This window comes from Triturus cristatus, chromosome 2_1, assembly GCF_964204655.1.
Source record: "Triturus cristatus chromosome 2_1, aTriCri1.1, whole genome shotgun sequence".
In the NCBI taxonomy this organism is placed as follows: Eukaryota; Metazoa; Chordata; class Amphibia; order Caudata; family Salamandridae; genus Triturus; species Triturus cristatus.
Window position 1 is genome coordinate 1,110,601,008 of NC_140581.1, and position 24,869 is coordinate 1,110,625,876.

General features: G+C 42.7%; 1 protein-coding gene across 3 annotated transcripts in view; it reads right to left on the bottom strand.

The window, feature by feature from the left end:
- The window catches only part of EPHA5 (EPH receptor A5), a 675,470-nt gene that overhangs the window by 44,409 nt on the left and 606,192 nt on the right, over positions 1 to 24,869 (bottom strand). For all 3 annotated transcript variants that reach the window (XM_085636504.1, XM_085636505.1, XM_085636506.1), the window contains exons 9-11: positions 23,327 to 23,394; positions 18,395 to 18,520; positions 15,616 to 15,801 (exon numbers count right to left, since the gene is read on the bottom strand). In XM_085636504.1, coding sequence (XP_085492630.1) covers positions 15,616 to 15,801; positions 18,395 to 18,520; positions 23,327 to 23,394 — 380 coding nt within the window. The remainder of the gene's footprint in view (positions 1 to 15,615; positions 15,802 to 18,394; positions 18,521 to 23,326; positions 23,395 to 24,869) is intronic.

Below are 24,869 nucleotides of genomic sequence, written 5' to 3' on the forward strand. Positions count from 1 at the left end.
AGCAGACCCGGAAGCAGAGGACGGCCCGGGACCAGGGTTCAATTCCCGACGCGGCAGGGTCGTGGACCAGGGCCAGCGGACTCGATAATTCTTGCCTCGGTGCCTACTCTAACCAGGGATCACACTCGGCAACTCTGGGCATTAGCTTGCCTCATCTCCACAACGGCCCCCTACATTTGCTGGGGATGCCTGGTTTCACCTTGGAGATACCCTGGAGGGACCATCTCACAGGGATAGCCAGGACGGGTTCCCCAGCGGTCTACAGCGCCAGGACGCCTCAGGGCAGCAGTGCGCTTTACAAGACACATACATTTACATAACTGTTAGTTTGAAGGACGTTTAGTATGCCTTAGCTTTAGAAGCCAATAATAATCTGTTTGTACTTTAACCTGATTGGTTCTTTTCATGGGAATATGTAGGTGTAGCGAAATGCTAGCAAATGTGTGATTTAAGTTAATGCAATGTAGACGCAGATTCAGATACCCTTTTCCATAGGTTTGAAGAAGCTTCTTTGCCTGAAATATTCCCCTTTCCCACTTCCTGTGAGCCGCTGTCTGCCAGTGCCTCTCAGAGGCATTCTGGCAGAATTCTTTTATCCTGACTCCTTCCCAAAGTGTCCATGATTTTTCCCGGGCATAGCAGTATTGGACTGAATTTCTCTATTCTTTTTGAGGCAAATTTATAACTGTTAGTCTTTGCTCAAATGATTTTGAATTGTTTTGAATATATTGACTAATACATTCATGTATTGCCTATTAAATTGAAATTAATAGTGATGATTTGAGTTGTAACTTTGCAAATCTTTTACTAAGCCTTCATGATTTTGAACTTAAGCACCCTTTGTCTTTCTAGTGGGGCCAAATGTGATTCAGATTATTTAAATGTGTTGAATTTTATGCCTGCCTTAGTTGGAACTAAAGATTCACCGGAAGGCGCTTATTGAACCAGACTTTGCATGGAAGCAAATCTCCTATTATGTGTAACTCACGTAATCTGCCAAATTGGAATTACCTAGTTCTTCATAATGAGATTGAATTTATGAGTCCAAGTAAATAAAGTTTAAAAAATGTTAGAAATGGGGGTTTCCAGTTGGCAATGGTTTGCACCGTTGTCCAAGTAGGGACCCTTCTTCCTAGTCAGGGTAAGGGGGATACACTTCTAAAATAACACCTCCTCACCACCTTGGTAGCTTGGCACGAGCAGACAGGCTTATCTCAGAAGCAGTGTGTAAAGTATTTGTGCACACATACTGTAATACAGTGAAAACACTATAAATGGACCAGTTTAGAAAAATAAGTAATCTTTATCTAAACCAAACAAGACCAAAATGACAAAAATCCACAATACAGTAATAAAAAAGATGACTTTCAAATGGTAAAAATAGTTCAGTTCAAAGCCAACTGCAGATGCAACACTTTTCACACAAAGTACCTTGGATGCATCGCGCACACAAACTGTCACAGGGAAGGTGATCCATCGGTTCCTTAAGCCCAGAAAAGGTGATATATCTGTTCCTTACTTCAGGGGAGGTGATGCGTCGGTACCTTACTGCGTCTCCAGTGTTCTTGCCGGCGTGGCACCCAGATGCGATGCATGAGGTTCGGGGATGCATCAGTTCTCAATGCAGCGGCAACGACACTGCGTGGGTCTCTCCAGCCGCGATGCATTGGTTATTGCAGCTGCACCGTAGTACCTGCGTCGGAATCGGTGCGGTAATTTCAGACTTTGGAGATCGATGCACGCGCTTCTCAAAGTTCCGCAACTTTTCCAGCCACCAGAGGTTCAAAACAGCAAGGAAGTTCAGGGAAGATGGTGGTGAAGTCTTTGTGTCCCTGAGACATCAGAACAGGAGGCAAGCTCTACTTTTAAGCCCTTGGAGATCTTCTTCAAACACGGGACACAGCACAGAGCAAAGTCCTATCTCCTTTCCTTGGCAGAAACAGCCACTGCAGGCCAACCCCAGACAGCACACAGCAAAGTGGCAGCACTTCGCCTCAGTTTCTCCTGCTCTTCTCTTGGCAAAGGATCCTCTTGATTTCCAGAAGGATCTAAAAGTCTGGGGTCTGGGCCCCTCTGTTTATAATACAACATCCTTTGTTCTCTGTGGCAGAGAAGCTCTTTGCCCAACCCAAACCAGCTCTGTCCTCTCTGGTGCAGCTAACTGGCAAGAGGTGGAGACAGCATTGTCTAAGGCAGGACAGGCCCATTCATGTGTGAAAGAATCCTCCTCACCTACTTTGAATGCAGCCCAGAACTACTCAGCCCAACTCTGACTCACCCTGGAGAGGCAGGACACACCTACACCCCCCCCCCCACTAGCTGTCTGGACAGAATGCACATCCCCAGCCCCTGCCACTCCAAAGCCACACACTCAATACACAACCTAGCAGTGACAGACTGGATGGTTAGGCAATAAAATTCCTACTTTCTAAAAGTGGTATTTTCAAACCCAGAATGTAAAAATCACCCTCACTAAAAGATGCATCTAAACATTCTGAGTCCAGGTATATCAAACTTTATTTTCCTATCTTGTTCCCATTGGCAGTTATGCTTATAAAATGATATATGCCAACTCCCAATTCTATCCTATGGGACAGATAGCCTTTCAATAGTGAAAAACGAAATTGGCAGTATTTCAGGACATGCCACACACATCAGGGCATGTCCTACCTTTCACATACACTGCACCCTGCCCACAGAGGTACCTTGGGCCTACCTTAGGGGTAACTAACATGTAAGAAAAAGGAAGGTTCGGGCCTGGCAAGTGGGTGCATGTGCCAGGTCGACATGGCAGTACCAATCTGTGCACAGACACTGCAGTGGCAGGTCTGAGTTAAATTTACAGGCAGCTTATGTGGGTGGCACAATGAGTGCCGTATGCCCACTAGCAGCATTTGATTACCAGGCCCTGGGCACACACAGTGCACTGCACTAGGGACTGTACATCAAATATGCCAATCATGGAATCACCAATCCATAACAACAATTTACAGGGAGCACTTGCACTTTGGCACTGAACAGCAGTGGCAAAGTGCCCAAAGCATCTAGACCAGCAAAAAGCGAAGTCCAACACACAGCAAAATAACAGGAGGTAAAGGCAAAAAATACAGGGAAAACCCACACTAATGATGTCAGGTCTAACAAAAACCATCACTGTTATTCTGGGCCATAATTAATTTTAAAGTGTCGTACAAACACGGAGAACACAACACACAATATCACAGAAACTTTGCACTGATCCCCCAAAAATACTGGATGAATCCACTTTTTGTTGCAACTCTAATATTGAATTGAGAAAACAGATTTTTTCCCAACACATATCTGTGGCAGATATTTTAAATAGGGCACAAATAGTAAAACAAAATGTAGGCAACACTGGGATACCATGTTTAACACATTTACTGTTTAGATGTTTTACCACATCCGGATCTATGAATACACCTTAAAAAACAACAGCAACTAGGCTTTGCACTATTTTTGCTACTTAAATTGTAATAAAGGCAACATTCTACTTTGGCTTAAACACAGACCCCTTATTTTACATTTTTCCTAGTGCAAATACTTGTTGCTGCTTTCGGAACACAAGCAGGAAACATAGTTCAAAATGCTTGCAGTGTTGGTTTGCACCAGTGCAGAGTTTCTATAATGTGACCCTGCAGAAAATAAATAATTTCTATACACCAATTACAGATTATAGACATTGCCATAGGAGCTATGGGGTAAAGTAAGACCAATGTATGTGACAGGACAGACTCGATTATACATCTAGCAAAAGGCAAAAGTATGGTGCATTGAGCAGTACATTTTCTGGCAGTATTATTTTGCTATTTTGTCCTTCCTACAGATATTGTCACTGTCTGTGCAAAGGTGCAGATTAACACCTGAACACAGCAATCAACAAGTTATATGTGACTAGTTAAGCTGTGCAAAGGGTCTACAACTGTGCAGCACCACATGTGGAGATTTACCCTTTTTAGTAAATTTTGATCAGTTTGACCTACAAACATTTTATGATGAAATGTGAAAAATATGTAGTGCATGGTGGATTGTGACAAGAACGATGAATCCATAATTATGCGGATCATGCCACAGCAGTCACATCACATAATTCCAAGGGCCATGATAATAACTCACTAACTCTCACTACAAGGACTAATGATAGATACACCTCACACCCGGGGTTTATTAGTTTAAAAATAATAGCCATGCCAATGTTTGCCTCAAGGATGTATTATTTAAGTGATGTAGACATGTGTCTAGACTGATACACTAGCTGTAGTAGGTGGTAGCAATAGACATGAATAGTAGATATATAGTACATAATGTTGGTATGCATTTTTAGAAATGTATTTTTCGGACTGGTACATTCATTCACTGTTGCGAGGTGGTTACTATTCCCATGGGGCATTTTTTCGTTCATATCCCAAGTGGGAACTATATCCATTCTATCCACTGAGGCAATCAAATATTTAGGAGCCTGTGTTTGTTCCCTCTCTACTCAACACATGGTTAGAGAGTTCAACCAAGATTTGATCGTTGACTCAGCTATGGCATTATGTTTTTTTTGGTAAAATGCAATATGTTTTATTATTTTTTAAAAATCCAAGTCCTTAGCAGAACCCAAATGCTGCCAACTCTACCTAGTATTGTGCCTGACAGATCTCCATGTAGACTTTACGATTGTACAGCACGTCTGTACCTGAATCAGACAAGTTGATCACAAATAAGCCTGACAAATAAATCATTATAAATAATGCTAAAAAGGGATTTGACCGCTTAACTTGAAGTTCCTTCAGAGGGTACGCAAGCAGGTAGGCTTTGTTCAGCACTTTTAGCAACTGGGGGTTCTTGGTTTATAAAGAGCCATCAGCAGGGATGCTAGTGAACGGAGTCAGGACCAGTAGCTTCAAGCTAAAAAGCGGTACACGACAGGGATACTCCCTCTCCTCACCTCTTCTTGTCTTCACAATAGAGCTGCTTGCAGCTTCTTTTTGGCAGTGCCCTGACATAGCAGGACTAACCTTTGGTGTTGATCAGTTAAAAATCAGGCATGTCCCTTTAGATGGATATTTCCATCTCTCCTCTATATGGGTGCCATTAACACTAACTCATTGACCAAATGGTTTAGCCCATACTAATACCCCTCAAATTAGGAGTACAAGCTGACATGCATAAAAGGTGTATGCTCCTTTGGCATGGTTGGGTAGAGTTGCAGTGGTAAAGATGCACATACAAGTCTCCTAAATCGCTTCCAAGTCCCTCCAACCCCTAGCCCCACTGAAGCCATTTTTGGTTTGAGGAGAAAGATTGAATAATTTATCTGTGGTGGAAAAAGTGTGAGGTTCCTAGAAAAAAGCATGATGGCTAATTGAAAGAGAGGACTGGCCAGACTAGATCTGTGGTGATGCTACTGGCTGCCGTCTACAGCTTTTGCAATCAAGGACAGTGAGAAAGACAGATAAAACATGGGTCCATATGGGCAGGCTGGTAGTGGATAGAGAATTCTGGAAACTCTTGTGGATCCCAAAACATCTCAGGCCTCAAAAATGCATACCTTAACCTCATTACATGCAAACTCCTGTGGCCATGGTACCTCAGTGAACAGTCAGATGCTGGTCATGAAACGACTCCTGGTAGCCCCCTGCCCTGGGCGCCACTCCCAAGCCAACGGACCACGCACGCAACCTGGGCTTCATCCTGGACTCCTCCCTCTCGATGACCAGACAAGTCAACGCTGTCTCATCATCATGCTTCAACACCCTGCGCATGTTCCGTAAGATCTTCCGATGGATCCCCACCGAAACCAGGAAGATGGTCGCCCAGGCACTCGTCACCAGCCGACTGGACTACGGGAACACCCTCTACGCCGGAACTACAGCCAAACTTCAGAAAAGACTCCAACGCATCCAGAACGCCTCCGCACGACTCATCCTGGACCTCCCCCGACACAGCCACATCTCCGGCCACCTGAGAGACCTGCACTGGCTCCCCGTCAGCAAGAGGATCACGTTCAGGCTCCTCACCCACGCACACAAGGCTCTTCACAACCTGGGCCCCAAGTACCTCAACAACCGCCTGACGTTCTACACGCCCACCCGCCAGCTACAATCGTCCAGCCTCGCCCTCGCTGCCGTTCCACGCATCCGCAGAGCCACCGCCGGAGGAAGATCCTTCTCCTACCTGGCAGCCAAGACATGGAACTCCCTCCCCATCCACCTTCGGCTGACCCAGGCCCATCCCTCCTTCAGGAAGCAACTCAAGACCTGGCTCTTCGAGCAGTAACAGACCCCTCTCCCCCAGTGCCTTGAGACCCTTCCGGGTGAGTAGCGCGCTATACAAATGCTATGATTGATTGATTGATTGATCATAAATGCAACCCTGAGTTTAGCCCTGCATTGAAGGCAGTAACGTTTTGGAGGTGGAGGGAGGATGAGAGCATGACCATTCAGGATATGATCACCCAAAGTAAACAATATTTGAACAAACAGAGGCTGTAGAGCTTCTTACACTCAGACAAGACAATTGATCATGCAATCCAGTTAGAAAGAGTCTGCATGCAGAGGCCTAAGTAAACTTTTAACCTTTGTGGTAATGTGTTTCCTCCATATGAGCTATTTTATCTCTCTACAAACTGTTGAAGGGTGGAGAGGGAATACACAGTTCTTTTGGATGGCACGGGAGAGAGCACTAGGTAGACACACTTTAGGGGGCACTGAGAACAGCTCCACACATTTTTATAAAAGTTAAGCATAGGGAACAATGCTAGCAGTTGATGTATAATTGGTATCTGAAGCCACCGTAACTGAATAGGTTGGACCTGGGAGTCTCTGATGTATGTAGGAGGTGTGAAACAGAGACAAGTACTAACCTCCATACAAGATGGTCTTGTCTAATTCTAAAAAACTTTTAGAAGGAAACCATGAGTAAAATTAATTGAACACTGGGCAACCCTCTCACAGAGAGTAATACCTCTCTGTGAGAGCCCCGGGTTTCATCCCGGGGCCTGGAGGCAGATGCTGTGTCAGGCAGGGACAGAATGATTTCTAGCAGGACACATGTTGCTTGCCGGAGAGCAGCTCATAGCAGCAGCCTGGAGACAACCAGACTCCGCCTATCTTACGTGACATTAATATAAGTTATGACATACTGTGAAAACATCACCATTTTGCTTCTATTTGGCACTCAGTGATTGACCATCTGATGCAGCTGGTCACTGCCTAACTAAAATCAGTCTGACTACAAGTTGTAGGCCTACAATATTGAGGATAACTTTGCGAGTGGGGTATCAGGACACTTTCTGGGTGGGGCCTTGTCTGTTATGGAGAAGGAGGGCTCTCTTACTTTCTTTCATTAGATTGCTTGGTGGAGACTACATGCATGCTGAGTGATTAGTGGCAGGATGTTTTAGCATTTATCTAGTTGCACATTTATGGCATAAATTTGTATAAGACTTTGAATAAATCAAGCAGATATACTTGCTCTGATATCCTTGTTTGTTGGTATTAAATGGGGATTCGTTCTGGCAACTATATAAGCAGGTGCTTAAACTTTCTTCAATAAAATGCCTGAAACCTATACACATAAATATTGAGAAGCGATAATTGATTTGTATAGAATCTCTGCTCTCTCATAAGTAATGAGATTTCTAGTGGGCCATCATCTCCTCACAGAGCATGGAAAGGCTGCATCCCTCTTGATCAACTATTGTTAAGATCTCCGTACTTGAAGAAGAGGAACTTTTCACCCAAAACACTTACAATGCACTCACAGTTTCTTGATGACTACTACATGACTGTCTACTTTCGTAGCTGTCCAGAATTTTGGAAAGTGAGTTGACAGGGCAATAGCAGACCCTCTTCGAGGTGGAGGATCTCAGCAGTCCTACCCTTTACTCCTCAAGAGTTTGAACACTGCTGGTAGCCATCAGTTGAACAGTGATAGATGTAATCTATTTGTTAATATATATGCTATTAATTTTCTGAGACTTTAGAAACAGTAAATTGTGAAATTTTTTTTTCTTTGGGCACATTGTATTAGTTTAAGGTTCTGGATAGTGCGGGTTGATCGTGGATACTTTGCAGCAGCTGCCTTAATGGATCAATGCAGAACGCTTTATAATCCTTCTGTGAAGCCTCTTTTATTTGACACCAAGAGGAGCCAGCAGTTGGGTATTTTCTTCAAAGAGGGTATCCATTCCCACACTTTAGTAGATGATACAGGCCTCTTGATGGAAATTACTGATGCTTGACTTCTGAAGGTAACTGTGGGGTGGTGGATGCTGGCAGTCATTTTTTAAGACCATGAATAATTTTTCATTATTAAATTTGGACACAGAGTAATAGAGTGAGAGGCAGAAATGGGAGATAGAAGGAGGAAAAGAAAGATAGGAAACAATGACATAGAGACAAAGGAAAGTTTAAAAACAATCTATCGGGATGAGATAAACAGATAGGAAGTGTGAGGTGGTGGAGGAAAGAGTCATAAGGTGGAATCAAGACTAGGCAGCCTTGGTGTTCATTCCCCTCAGCATTTGGCAGTGCCATTAGTGCACTCCTAGGAAACGTTTGATCACTAGAAAGTGCCTTATATCGTTGACAATGGAGGTGCTGATTGCAGAGAGGGTGGATTGGGTTATGTTTTATGGTTCCTAATGGATAACAACCCTTGTCTTTTACAGCAGGTGCAACAATGCAGGTAGAAGACCTGTAGTTGGCTTTATGGAAAACCTAGGTAATGGACCATGAAATGAATGTGCGATTCCAAGGATGTGATAGAAAGATAGGTGGGCAGAATGACACAGTGCAATCAATTGTCTCCTCCTCACTGTAACATAAGTGCTCATGAGTGATCACATGATTAGTGTCCTGTTCAAAAATGTACATATGGTACGTACGCCCTTCACTGGGAAGGCAGATATGCTGCTCTGTTCTATTTCATCCATGACACTCCTACGGCTACAGGATGTTAAGCATATCAAACAAGGAGGAACAATACAAAATCCATTATTCTTACTCAGTCCAGGATTCACACGTGTGAATCTTTATCCTGAGGATATCCACCTTTTCCCCAGTTCTAGCTCAGAATAGTCATTTTAAGCTAACACTTTCCTTAGGTTAGCATTATAAACAGGTCCGAATATAAAAAACAGAACTTCTTTTATCGCTAGAGCCCATGCTCCCCAAATGGAAGGAATGTTCTGCATTGTGAAGAGAGAGATTAGGAGTAAAACATTTCACCAGTAACTAATTGGGCATGAACACCTTAGTCTTAACCACAGGACTTGACTATCTGGGCAAGGGCATGTGGGCCCACAAAGATGTTAAAAAGAGTGGGGCTCAAGGGAGATCATTGAACCCAAAGGAAGGATCTTTGAATGAAAGGTGCCAAAAGAGTCCATTTGGGTGATGTTGTTCAAAAAGTCTTTGAACCAGTCAAGGGCTAGTCCCTGGATACCTATCTTGTAGAGCCGGTGAATCAAGATGGAATGTGAGGCGGTATGGAATGCCGCTGACGGGTGACGAAGGAAACCGGCATTGCCGGTGTTCTGACATCTAAGAATAGTCTGATAGAATTAACTATTGCCATCAGAGCGGTTTCAATGCTATGGAAGGCTCTAAGCCAGACTGTGAGGGGTTCAAAAGATGGTGGTCCTCCAGATAGAAAGAACTTTGCTTGTTAACATGTGACTCAAGAACTTTGCCTAACACAGGGAGGAAAGAGATTGCATTGTATTTGGCAGGCTCCTTTGGATCAGCGTTAGATTACTTTAAGATAGGTGTGACCTGCAGATTTCCACTCTTGAGGCACAGCAGCTAGGGTTAGCGGGAGACTGCAGAGTGATGTAATAGTGGAAGTGAGAAGAGTGGACAAGGCAGTCATTATAGATGGAGTACAGAAATTAGAAGGAGTTCCTGATTTGACTTTAATCAATAGTTCTAATATCTGCACGTGAGTGATAGGCTCAGACAAGCACTGCTAGAGTGTCTCAAGGGGGAGAACATGTGGTGACTAACAGCTAAGCTGTTCCTAATATTATGCCAGTAATACACGTGGTGGGCATTGGCACTGACTTTTGGGGACTAGGACTTATTTTTCTTCATCAGACTTTGAAGCAGACAATGTGAAAGTGTCTAAGAACGATGAAGAGAAAGATAGGAAAACAGTGTCAAAGGGAGAAAACATGGAAGATACAGAAGCTAACAAGACTGAGATCTAACTCAGGAACTGTAGGCTGGTGGAAGAAAGAGGCATAGCTGGAACGAAGAGTAGGCAGATTTGGGCCCAGATTTACTAAGGGTTTGCATTGCCCTTGTGTCAGGCAAGGTGACGCAAGGGCACAGCAAGCCCTTAATTGAGATTTACTATGCCACGTAGACCCACAGCTCTGTGGTGCATAGTAAATCTGAAGCAATGCAAGGCAGCTCAAGTTGTTGCCTGCGTTAGTTTGTCCTGGGAAGGTGTTCCCTGGGTGCAGCGTGGGTATTCCCACGCATCCACACATGGTTTTTGGTGCATTCCCAGATTTACTAACAATTACAAACCTGGGAATGTGTAAAAAACCTATGCCTTCCCAGGGGGGCGTCCCTTCATGCACAAAAATAATCCTGCTTGCAACACAGGCTCAGCTCTTAGCAGCCATTAGTGTGCAAGCACAAAGAGAGGGCAGGAAAGCATCATATCTTGCATGCCTGCCCTCTCCATTTGACGCAGCGCAGCAAGTTGTCTTTGTGCATTATACTGCATCAAATGTTAATAAATCCGCCCCTTGTTGTTCAGCAACCCTGGCATTCAGCAGTATCTATGGAGGGATTTTTAAAAACCTTTTGGCCTCGGCTCTCATTTTTTAAAACAAACTCTGCACTGAAACTAGGATTCCCTAGTTCAAGACAGGAAGACTGACTGGTCCATCTTGACAGAACCCAGGCATGGCCAGAACCTTCACATAACTGTGTGTCTTCCAAGGACGCAGAAAAAATCAACATATGTCCATGTTCAGGCTCCTTTTGTAGAAGAACTCACAGTTAAAAACCTCTTGAGAAATAATTTTAGGTAGGCGGGGTAGTGCCTTTCTCTGGGTGATTTCACGCCTGATGAAATGAGCATTCAGGAAAGATGAGAATATCTTGAGCACCGGTAAGAGAGCCATCTCCTTGCAGGTTTCCTAAGAAAACAAATCTTCTGTTGAAAATTTTAAGTAAACTTAGAAAATTAATAATTCTTTTCCTTGATGTTCCTAATGATGTTGACTCTGTTCAATTCAAGTTTTAGTAAGTCATAAAAACTAAGGGGCATATCAGCAACAACCGGCGATAATTATCGCTAAGTGCACTTAGCGCTCGGATAATTATCGCCGGCTAGCGTGGATTTTTATCGCTGAGATAGCCTGCTATTAGCAACGCTTATCTCAAAAGCAGTAAAAATCCTAGCGCTAACTGCCAAACGGGAGATTATCCATGGAAACCCAGAGATAATCCCACGAAGTTTGGCAATAGCTTGCTGATAGGACCTCACATACTTAGCCATGATATCCACCTTACATAGGATATCATGGCTAAGTCAGTTTCAAAGCAGGCGTAAGGAAAGTAGCGATAACAGAGGTTATCGCTACTTTTCTTGTCGCTATGCTGCTTTGCCTGAGGCTTGATAATAGGAGAAATGTCGCTTAGCGACATTTCTCCCATTATCCTGGGGAGGAACGCCCACTTTGCATCTCACTAGAGATGCAAAGATGGGCGTTAGGAATTAAGGCGCTAAGGCAAGGTTTCACGCGATAGCGTGACCTTGCTGATATAGCGATAACATGATTGCCGCTTTTCGGCCGAAAACTGCCGCAAAAGCGGCAATAATTTTATATCCCCGCCTTGTAGATATGCCCCTCAGTTGCTCACTCATTCACTAACTCATTCGCTTGTCGAGGGACTCACTCACGTTCAATCGCTCATATTGGCCTTTATGTAAAAAGGTGTAAAGTGAAAATATTTTTTGTGCTCCTGTTGCGCTGTTCTGGAGCCTACATTTCCAAACCTTTATGACACTGAGGGTCATATTATCAAGCCAGGCGATAAAATTATCGCCGCTTTAGCGGCAGAATACTGCCGCTAAAACAGCGATAATGGGCTTGATAATATGCTCTATGGAATTCCAATTGAAGCCCATGTTAGATGTGAAGGACGTCTAACATGGGCTTCAATTGGAATTCCATACAGCATATTATCAAGCCCATTATCGCCGTTTTTGCGGTAGTTTTCTGCCGCTAAAGCGGCAATAATTTTATCGCCTGGCTTGATAATATGCCCCTAAACTACTGGAGAATTTCAAAGTTCATATAAAAAGCAAATCCTTCTATCATACAGAACGGATTTACATCATAAATGATGCACAAAATATTAAGAAACATAACAAAGACTGAATGAACTGAAGAGATATTAGATTTCCCCTTTGAAGCATCTCCAGCAAAAAAAAAATGAAAAAATAGAATTTCTTCCTGAGTCCATCAACCTAACGTTTCCCTGGCAGATAAATCACACGAAGGTATTGCTTTCTGTTGTTGACAAGAATAATAATGTTCTCTAAAACCAACTTGATTATTTTTTATGCCTGAGTCATTTTAAAAGCAATTAAATATAGTTTTCCTTCTCCTTTTATATCTCGTTTCTCGCCAGTCTGCTGCGATGACATAACTAAAATTAATGGGCCTAACTTTTGCATTTGTAATTGCAGTGAAACCTCCTAGGAGCATGGATCAATTTCTGTTTGCTCACAAGAGGTATAGAAAAATTGAAAATAAAAACTGCCAATCATTTTGGGGAAGATACCGCGCATGTAAAGTAGAAAGAATAGCTAGGAGTGAGCTGCAGCCATACAACAAGGAAAATCGAAAAGCGAAATGCCTGTCCGCTTGTCAGTTGGTCGTCTTGCGGATACTCAAGGTAGGTGGTAAAAAGGTGATAGAGCCCTCCAAAAGCCCTGTTTCCATTTGCTGCCTCCAGATCTGACCTACATGACTCGATATCTGCTTATTTTGAGAAAATACTTATGTTGACAATTTCAGGTAGAGAAGTCAACTCTGATAATGCTATGCCTACTCTTCTGCAATTTTGGTCATTATAAATTGATTCAATTAAATCATGTGTTAGTAGGATCAAGTTAGGCTCCCCTACTAACTCTTGTTCTGCGCCCATTTTCTATACAGATTGTGACACATGAGCACCACAGCTTCTTTCCTTCTGTACTGCCTCTCTTGGAATGCTGTTTGGGAAGGAGGAAAGGAAGGAAGGAAGGAAGGAAGGAAGGAAGGAAGGAAGGAAGGAAGGAAGGAAGGAAGGAAGGAAGGAAGGAAGGAAGGAAGGAAGGAAGGAAGGAAGGAAGGAAGGAAGGAAGGAAGGAAGGAAGGGACGGAGGGAGGGAGGGAGGGAAGGAAGGAAGGAAGGAAGGAAGGAAGGAAGGAGTTGGTCCTTTATTAAGTAAGCCTACAGTTGACCCTTCTGTTCTGAGCAGTTACTGATTAATCACTCGTTTCCCTTCTTCTAAGATTCTGGAAAGAGAGGGTGGCATTCACCTCTCATTATGGAGTGTAATATTATTCTTGATGCCTCTCAAGTGGAGTTTCTCTCCTTATATGCAACTGGGGGAGCTTCTTTGGGGGTACCACACAGCTCCTCACTAAGGGGCTCATTACGATGGCGGAACGATTGCCATAGAGGGCCCACCATCGTAACGTGAAAAACTCCCCGCCACATTATGATGGCGGTGGGTACCGCGGCGGAGGGAAAGTCCGTCCGCCGCTTTTCTGCTGGTAGCAATCGTTACGATTGCCTGCCAGGCACAGTCCGCCATATAAGGATGCCGGCGGAAGCCAGCCGTTCCATGGCGGTTGAACCGCCATTGAAAGGCTGCCTGTTGCGGGCCCCCCTTGTGTTGGGTGCATTGGGGGGGTACCCATTTCACTGCACCAAGTGGCAGGCACTGTGTAGTGCCTGCCACGTAGTGCAGTGAAATGCACAAAATGCTCTTTTTTGTATTGCGGCGGTGCTGCTGCCAGCACCGTCCGCCTCAATGTTAACTGTGCGGAATCCGACCGCAGCGGTGGCGGGCCCATCATAATTGGATGAGCGGGACCGCCGCACGCTTGACAGTCGGACCCAATCTCCGCTACGGTGGCGGCCGAAGTAAATCCAACCGCCATAGTAATGATCCCCATAGTCGCACACTCCTCAATTTTTTTCTTATGCCATTAAACAGTTTAATTAGCTGTTTGGGGTTTTCTCTGATGTCTAATGCAGAAAGCACACCGATTGTTGTCTGGCTGCTGACAGATCCATTGCCTTCGAAAATAATGTAAACTATTTTCTAATGGCACCAGCATTTTGGATGAAAGGGCACTCTCTTAAATTGTATGATAAGAATGAGATGTTGGTTTATAAAATGCCCCCTCCACCAATCTAGTGTCCTTCATTGTGCCCCCCTGAACTGGCCTCTGCCCTGATACTAAATGAATTGGCTAAAAATCTAGAAATAATTATGGATGTATGACTTACAATCACAAAACTCTCATTTCGTCTTGTTTCTACTTCTTGTGGATTCTACTGCAAACATTTCTCTGTTTCCTTTGGACTCCTGCTGTACAGTAGTGCGAGCTCCCATCTTTTATCACACTGATTACTGTAATTCCTTATATTTAGCACTCACTAGGAAATCAATCTAGCAACTAATCTAAAACCTTGAGGAAGAGCATTGCTCGGTCTGCCATGGCAAAGCTCCATTTCATCTCATGTCAAGGATCTACACTGGTTGTCCTTGCAGCAATACCTGTTCCTTAAAACCTCGCATTGGTCATAGGGCATGTCACAAACAAGGTTCTTCATTCATTCAACCAAGGATCCACCTTCATATTCCTTACAGGAAACTATGTTCTGCCGAAGCGCTATTACTAACAGTCCACCACAATCTTGACCTCGAGAAGGGGGAGAGCTTGCACCTTCTTGGACCCTACGCTGTGGAATGCCCTGCCTTTTCATCTTCAGTCAGAAATTGACTACTTACGTTCTGTAAGGGCATTTTCTATTAAATATGATTCTACCAGAACACTCAGCACCACGACACCCTTGTTTAGTAACTGTACAGCCTTTATAAGAATCTATCGTCATCACCATCATTCTCATCATCATCATCATCAGAGACAGTATGGATTAGGGGTAATATGGTGTTAATTATTAACAATATGAGAAATCAAAATTCAAGTAATGTATCCATGTCTTCCATTTAAAGTGGTAAGAGTCATTGAGCTGTATGGCATCCAATTGTTGGTTACATTTCTAGGTGAGACTTGCTGTGGTACCTACAACTGCCTGAATGCCTGCCCCATGGCTTGAATAACCGCAGACTCAAGAGCCGCAGAAGATTGTAGGATCGCCAAAAGAGGTTGTTTTACATGCATCTATGTTGTTAATTACATTGCAGAAAAGGAAGTGTAAGGTTTTTTGTGACAGGCTACTAGCAATACGCGCAAAACATAAAGAGAGCAGTTACTTAGAATGGCTACGTTCAGTAACATACGTCAACTTTACAAGCATCATTACAGAAATCGAAACTTTGCAACTTTTATCTGGCACTTACTCTTTGTGACAACACCCTCCAGGTGAATGATGTTGGGATGGTCGAACTGCCCCATGATGCTTGCTTCCCCAAGAAACTCTCTGCGCTGTTTTTCCGTATAGCCAACTTTGAGGGTTTTAATGGCTACTGGGCACTCCCGCTTCCCAGGCAGTTTGGAACGCCCACTACAAACTTCTCCAAACTCACCTAGATACAATTAAAGTGAAGCATCTGTATGAATAAAATCATCAGTTATTCATATACATATTTCTATTTCAAATGTAATGACAGTGAGGAATAATTCTGAATCCTCGCAGTTTATCAAAACTCATTAAGCACTTTTGCTTTAAATATGTTCTACTCTAAAGGCATCACTGTGATTATTTTGGGGATTTTCTTTTCTGACTATAGTTATGGTTTTTGTTTTCTACGGATAGTTAGAGAGTTGGACTGGGAGCTAAAAACATCCCTTGAAAATACTTTAATACAAACCCATATTGCCCAGGCTGTGTGACACAAATTCACCTTCCCAGGCATTTGTCCATTATCCTGCAAGATTTCTTTTTAAAGAATTGAGCTAAACGATTCACTTTACTTACTTACTTATGCCCAGTACCCCTCCTGGGGTACAGGCCCTTTACCAGGACTCTCCAGCAATCTCTGTCCTGCGCTTTCCTTTCGACGTGACTCAAGGTGTAACACATCTCCTTTCAGTCAGCTTCGAGGCCTTCCTCTTTTCCTTCTCCCTTGAGGGATCCCTGTAAGGAGTTGCCTGGTGGTGTTTGATGCAGGTGTGACCCATCCAGCCCCAGTGTTGTTTTATGATTCTGTCATGAGCAGGGAGTTAGAAAGTCTGCTGCCTTAGATCATTGCTGCTGTTGGGTTTTGGTCAGCAGATTTGAAGGATTTTCCTCAGACAGGTGTTGTTGAAGGTCTGGTTGGTTGGTAACTGTTGTCCTCAAAGTTTCTGCTCTGTACAGTATGACCAGTTTAACATTGCTGTTAAAAGGCACTTGATTTGCAGGATTAGGTCCTTGGAGCTCCAGATCTTCTTTATCTGAATGAAGGCAGCCCTTGCTTTGCTGATTCTTGCCTTGACGTCAACATCTGTTGTTTATGACACTGCCCGAGTAGGTGAAGGCCTCAACATCTTCCCGTGCATCACCTGCAAGAGTGACTGCAGTTGTACTGGCCAAGTTAGTCTTTAGGACCTTGGTTTTTCCCCTGTGGGTTTTGAGGCCAAGCTGTGCTGATGTGGCTGCCACAATGTCTGTCTTCTTTTGCATCTGCAGATGGATATGGGAGAGTAGGACTATGTCGCCTGCAAAGTCCAGGTCGAGCGATTCAATATACAGATCATTTATTCAAATATTTTGAACAGAAATTGCAGGCCCTAATAGCAATTCTAAAGAGAACGTTAGGAAATGTTCCAAAACTTAAGTGCCTGGGGCAACCATAGGAGCATTATTTCACTTCAGCAACAAATGTGCCTCTCTGAGAAATGTATGTTACTCTCTCAAACTTCGAGTGGTAGAAGGGTTATCTATACCCAAACTCTGAGAGCATTCCTGTCAACCTACTGGGAGAATAAGGGCTGCCCTGTGTTTGCTATGGCCAGTCCATTCTTTACTGGTAGCTGGGATGCTAAACAGTACCTAATGTAGATGCTTGCAAGAGGCATTCCCAACTGGAAAATCCACTAATGCAATCCAGTAGGCCAGACTATGGACCTGATTTAGAGTTTGGCGGAAGGTTACTCCAACACAAACCTGATGGATATCGTATCTGCCTTATTACAAGAGCCAGAGAATATCATGCACTTGTATTAAGGTGGACATGCTATCCGTCCAATTTATGATGGAGTAACCTGTCCATCAAACTCCAAATCAGGACCAAAGTTTATGTAAAGTGGTTAGTGGATTTATTTATGGTCATTTTTGGTGGAATGAAAAAGACTTCTTGATGTCCAAATCTGCCAAATACTTTGATGAATTGTGAAAATCAAGTAGAATTTCTGGAAGGTTAAAAGACTTTCCAATTGGATGTATGCATATTAAAAATATATGTTTAATAGGGGATAAGCTGCTGAAATTTAAAGAGGGTGGGGAAAGGTTGTGCTGGATTATATGACTTGAAAAGGGGGTTTGAAAGAGGAAAAGAGTATTGTGATCTGTGCATGTTTTTCTTTAAAATAAAAAAGAGTCAAATATAGAAACCTACATTTCTGCAACTCTTCATCAAGTAGATTGTCGCATATTGGAGAACTTATATAACTAAGTAAAGGGTGAGAGGCCTAAGGATTTCTGTGAATCACTGAAAGGTTACAACTCGACTGCAAAAACATGAAGAAGCCTTTGGGAGAGAGGTTTCTGTTTCTTTAAATGGGGATTTGTCAACCGAATTTAAGAGAATAGTCTTAGAACTTCAAATATCATTGAAATGTCTCAAATAGGCACACTCGCTAGAAGCTGAGGGCACAGACACTCCATAAGACATAGTTTGCATGCCATAAGCATATCTATTGTATATTATGTTGGACTGTTAATAACTTTGGGCCTGAATTATATTTCAGCAGACAGTATACTCCATCAGAAAAATTACAGATATCTCGTCCGCTGTATTACATGTGCCCTGGATATAATGCACTTGCAATATGGTGGGCGGGATATCCCTCATGTTTTTGATGGAGTATCCAATTCGCCTAAATATAATTCAGGCCCTAACTCTTTTGACATTCAAACACGCATAACTGATAGATACTTGCAAATAATGTAATATTTATGCTAAATATAAGACATACCAGCTCCAATAACTCGCTCAATCGATATACATGATGCGTCTATTTCCTTGGCAAATTCATGGACAGCTTGACTGGGGTCCTCATATGTATGTGGATCGATATACGTTTTTACTCCAGGCAGTTTAACTGTAAAAATATATGAAGTAAATATCACATGTTGCTGACATTACTGCTCTTATGAATCATCGCATAGTGACATTGATGAATTAGCAGTATACAAACACTTAATGGATGAACAGATGTACAAGTGGACACACAAATGAACAGTGGAGTGGATGGATGATTCATGAATGGATTGGTGAATGGATGTAGAGAGACAGAGCAATAGATCAGCGATGGATGGACGGATGGATGGAGGATTAAGAAGGTAGATGAATGAATCGGCTGAGTCTATTCAATAGATGTGTAGGTGCGAGGATGAATAGGATGGATGGGGTGTGTTGAGGGATAGATAGATGGACAGATGGATGGAAGGGTTAGATGGTGGTTGATTGGATGCAGGGCACGAGTCGGGGGTACACGCGGGTGGACTGCGTCCATCCACTTTTTTTACAGGGTGGACACTGTCCACCCTGACAAGAAGTTGGGCCCCATTGAAAAAGATGCTGAATTCGTCCCGGTGTAATTTCCAAACACCGGGACACTTTCGGCAGCGCCTGCACGCTGTTATTTGCTTTCAATCTGCAGCAGCGTGCAGGTGGGGACGGGATGGAGCTCTCTTATTTCTGACTCTTGCTGGGCCTTAACAAAGGCCGAATTTGAGGTGTCATCAGGCTTCCTTTTGTTCGAGTCTCCTGCCTGGCAGCAGTCAGGAGCCTCACACCTAGAAGCAAATGCAGCAGAGGGGAGACAAAGACTCACACCTTGTTAGCACTTCACACGTACTTAAGGGAGGCAGCTTTTCACTTTGTTCTGGCTCTGTTTAGGAGATACACATGCACTGTAAGAACGTCAGATGTGTTGATCTTTCTCAGTATTTGTACAAAAAAATAGCATTTATATAAGCTCATACCACCCCTGAGGAGGCGTTGTAATAATTTAAATATCACTTTTTTTTCTTTTAAAGCACTATGGGTAGTGGAAGTGTACGCTGACATAAGGCAACTTTACATGTAACTTACAAAAGTATTACTCTTCTGCCTAAATCATGATAGTTTCCCTGTATGCTCGAAATGTGCTCAAATGCACTCATGATAGACCTGCTAAACTTATATGTGAGGGCTTAAGATCTGATGTCACTTCTTGTGATGCCACTTCCTGTGATGTCATGCGCTGTGATGTCACACGCCTCACGCGCTGCGATGTCACGTGCCGTGATGTAACGTGCCGTGATACCACTTGCATACTGATTAATTAGGATAGTCCCTCCACTTCTTTTTTTAGGACTTGTGCCCTGATTAGATGGATGGATAGATGGATGGGGTAGGTTTGATATGGGTAGGTGGACAGATGGATGGATAAATTGGCTGAATGGATGCATGGATGTATTTGTGACCATTGTGGCAAAGCGGTAGGAAGAAAAAGACAGCTAGATATACCAAGTAGGAAGCAACATTTACTACAGAATGCATTTTCTTTTTCTAGTGCTGCAGATTAAAATTAACAGTGAGCTTTGTAACCATGTAATGGGGAAATAAGGAAAATGTGATCAAAGCGGCTGCTGATACACCACTGAATCTGTAACCTGCTCCTGCGTTTCATGTATTTTCATGGATTTTACATATACAGTTTAAATATATATTTTGCTTATAAAAAGCTAAAGCTCAGTCTTGGAAAATAAGAAAAGCACACATCGATTCATAAGCATTTTAGTGATTTTGGGGCAGATCTAATCTAAATATCTCAACATCTTCCTGTTTTGCAAAGCCTGCCCTCCTCATAGGGTGTGGATAGAACAAGACTTGCTAAGTAACATTAAAAAGCCTACACTGAAAATGCACATGGTGAATGTGCTTTAGGCTGCACAGCAGTGGCGGCTCCTCTGCTAAGGCGGAGGAGCGTCGCCCCACTGCTTTTTGTAGTGCAAAAGTAAAAAATAAAATTATAATAACTGGACGTTATTATCATTCTATTTGTTCCTGCTGCGAATGTCTTGGCGGGTGGGCAGGTCTGCTCTGCTCTCAGAGCAGGGGGGGAGTGGTGAGCACTATGTAAGTGCGCATGAAAGTTTGGCCGGGCCTTTCAGGCCTGCCAAAAAGTCATGAGCACTTTACATGCTTTCCATCCAGGCTACATTACAGCCTGGGTAGAGAACAAGCCCAGGCTTCCCTTCCTTGGCTGCGTGCAGAACCATGGTGCTCAGACCAATCACAACATTGCACTGGCTATGGGGAGCCTGGGTGCTTCCTGCTTCCTGTTTGCACAGGAGAAGCCAGGAAAAGGACGGAGAGGACGGAGGAGAGGTGCATGTCGGCCGGCCGGCCGGCAGGTAAGTGATTTTTTTTAACCCCTCCCTCCTCATCCACTTCTCCCCTTCCCACCACACTGCTGCTACCCGGGAGCAGCTGCCACTGTTACACAGCTCAGAACTGCAAAAGCTTCTTAGTAGCCTGCCATGCCTGAAGCCATGTGCCGTTGCGATCACAGTCTTCCTGCATTGTGTATTTGTGGCACATTGACACTACACCCGGAGTCTGTCCTAGAAAAGACAACTTTATTGTGACTCTAAACATCCCTGAACACAAGAGCCACCAGGGCACTCCGGACAGATTTACCACTTTGTGAATAGAGGGCCCGATTGCTAAAATGTATAGATGCAGAAGTCTGACCTATAGACATAAAGGTAATAACTCACGGATGTGTAACTAAGAAATGATGGACAAAGGATGACAGGGTTGAAATGCACACATAGAGGCGTTATCTATACAGAAGAATTCCCCGAAAGAATGCAGAAGATCTGAATTTGTCAGTGACACAAAGATGTGTACAACTAGGTACCACAAGAAAAGTAACAGGGAAGTAGCCAGATAAGTGCAGTGTAAATCTGACAAGCAGCCACAAACATTTGTAACAAACCAAGCATTAATCGTACAGAAAGTGTTAGGAAATGCATCATTATGCCCCATTTTTGCAGCAGGAGGGTAGCAACAAAAGTTAGTACATGAAAATATATTTACCCCTTGAAGTGTTTTTTTATTTTTAAATTTCACTTTTTCTTAGGTGGACGCTCCCCGCTTTTGATATTAGGGAACTAGATGCATGCTAGGTAAGGTATGTAAAATACAAGCACAAATGCCTGGAAGCTTTTTAAACTGGGCGCCCAGGCGTAAATCTAGGTGTGCATGATTCATCCTTGACTTTGCATCTATATTACTACCTAAAAGTTACATTCTCTAAAGTTACAAATTACCTCTGTGATTCCTAGAGGAAGAAATAATCACTGAGGTTTTAGGGCAAATTGAACTTGAAACTGTTTCATTTTTGCTTCCTTGGTTCGTTTTAGTTTAGCAAAATGTAGAAAATTACCCAGAAAATGGGAAATTTAGAAATGAACCAGTTTGAAAAATTTGCTATGCGTATACATGTTCTTGGGGAAATGTGTGATGGCTTGGAAAAAATACAATTCACTGGAGTAATGTATTGTTACTTTGAAATGTATGAGCACTTAAAGATGGCAGCTTGTAATTTAAAAAAGACCTGCCAAGTTTCATTTATCAAGTGCATAGACCAGTGCTTGTATAGGAACTCGGTAAAATCCGAATAAGTCACCTTAGTGAGTGAAAGTGGAGGAATCCCCTAATGGATTCCTCACATGGGAATCATTATTTTAGATGATTTTGGACACTGAGGTGGAGCTAGAAAACCCATTTCCTACAGCAGATTAGCAAATCCTTTTACTCACGTACTTTATACAACCATTATCTTACAGACCAGTGTGCCATCCAGTACATCCGATGTTTTTCTAAAAAACGTTAGATGTTTTGGAAGAGTAAGTACTAGGAGCTGTTGAAATATTTGTCTGAGTGTTGTATTTTGCTGTAGGTCACTGTCTCGTGTTGCTCTAGAAGTGCTCTAGCTTCTAAAGGCAACTTTAAGAATAAAAATAATTTTATACCCCACACCATAACAGATTAAAACATAAATGGCTACATGCATCAACTAAAAAAACGGTTGCAAACGGGCAGATTCGCAGAATCTGCCCCTTTGCGACCAGTATTTTTGCATTTGGTATGCATCATTCCAAATGTAAAAATCGCAAATTGCAATTTGCAAAAAAATTGCGATTTCACAAATAGGAATCGCAAATTACCGTCAATCTCAATTTGATGGTAATTTACGATTTCTTTGAAAAATGCACTAAAGTGCATTTTTTAAAGTCCCATGTTACACACATATGCCCTTGGGACATGTGCGTGCACAACAGGTGGTGAAATTGAAATTTCAGAGGTGCAACAGGGTGTTCTTTTGGCACTCTTGAAATTGCATGCGCAATTTATGAGCACCTATTGGGTACTCACAAATTGTGTATGCAATTCCTATTCGTTCCAATGGGCCTCTAGGCCCATTGGAATGAATGGGTAGCAATTCCTTAATTGTGACTTGCAATTTGCGAGTCGCAATTAAGAAATGTGTAGGAATCGCACATTTTTTTGCAATTCCTACAACCATAGGCAATTGCGATTCTTTAATTGCGATTCCTTAAAAATCGCAATTAAAGAATCGCAATTGGTTATTTTAATGCTTTGCACCAAACTATGTACAAAATGGTGACAGGATAATGCAGACAAAACACTGAGTGAATACCAAGAACAAATAAACCAGCGGATGACAAAGTCCACGTTAATATAAGACACAGGTTCTACTTTCTTTTAATATCAACCGGCCATTTTGCAAACAGAATGCCATTGGGGTTATAGTTATTGCTCAGGTGCTACAGTTAATTTTCTTCTGAACTGGAAATTAACATTTCAAACCATGTTGTATGGCTCTTACTGTGGCCATTGTGGAAGTGCATCTTTTCTTCCTCTGGGTCTTGCTTCGCTTTGCTGTAGCCGCAGCGCCTGGAACGGAATACGAGGCATTAGTTATCGAGCTGAACTCATTTTGTGCTTCATCCAAAAAGCTGTGTCAGAAAAGACATGACTCGCAAACTATGAATGAAATGGCTGGCTTCAAAGAGCTCTTTGAGGGGGCATCACAAAGTCAGTAAATAGAGCAAGAGGCCAAAGAGCCAACACCAGCCCCGGCAGAATAGAAGATTCATGTGTGTTACATACATGGAGCCAAAGATAAGCACATGAGATGTGATCTGAAAAGCACTTGCAACACATTATCATGGGTTCAACTGCAGTGCAGCTCTGCTGGGACCCTTCTACACATATACACAGTTCGCGCACTGTGGCAGTTGTGCAATAACAACTTGCCTCATCGAAGACAGCAGCAATCTGAATCTAATTGTTCAAAAGCTTGTTGTTAAATAATTTACAATGAAGAGTTCTTCAGGATTCAAGGGTGATGTTAATGAGGGCATCCAGTGAATGCTGAAATAGGTCTCAATCCCCAGGATGATATCATCAGACAATGGAACGTTCTGGAATGTCTCCTGCTGGTGATTGTTACCTATGTGGGAAAAAAGAGATTCCTCTACAATGGACTTTACTCTACACCATTCTGTAAAATGTGGTGGTTGTCTTATACTGGGCCTTGGTTCTGGTTGAGTTGCTCTGGTTTGGAACTTGCTTATATCAGACCACTCAGATAAAAATGAATTTAATAGGAGCATCCAGAGACAACACAGTAAATCTTGGAAGAATCGCCTGCAGAAAAATGATCTTATGTTGATCTTTTTCTGTAGCAAAGTATTTTGTGTCATGCGTGCAGTATTATGGGAGCCTTCAACTCCATTTTCCTGGGGAAAAAAGGGAAATAATCCCTGTTGCTCAGATCGTAGGCTTTTAAAGGAAAGAATTCAAACAATATAAATGCAATAACTTTATCATCTACCCCGCTAACCAAATTCTACCAAATTTGTATCACACCCTACTTGACCTGCAGTAGCCGGTTGTCTTTTTGACCTTACAGTGTTGATTACATTCCTTCCTTGTCTATGAACACTGCGTGATGCCATCTTTGGAGGGTGTATGTCGGCATCGACTTCTTTAAGAAACAACACTCTCAGAATTTTGCATAACAAACGAGGTAGTTACGCAACCATCCCAAATGTATTTCGGGAAAGAGCTATATGAATGCTAATATAATACAATAAAGTACATGACTGGCATGTGAACTATAATTTATAACAGATTCTCATTAATTCTGTAGTATAACAAATGTGAATACAAAATATTTAAAAAGTTTATAAATATTTAAGTTAAAAAATGTGTGGTATTTTGTTAGCTGCAAAGCAGCCTTTTGATTACATTTGACTTTGTGGTCAAGGGAATTGGAAGGAAAAACCAAATGAACAACATATTAAAATGATGCAACAAGCTCCATATGTTACACAATGTGCATTACTGGCAATATGGTCACCTAA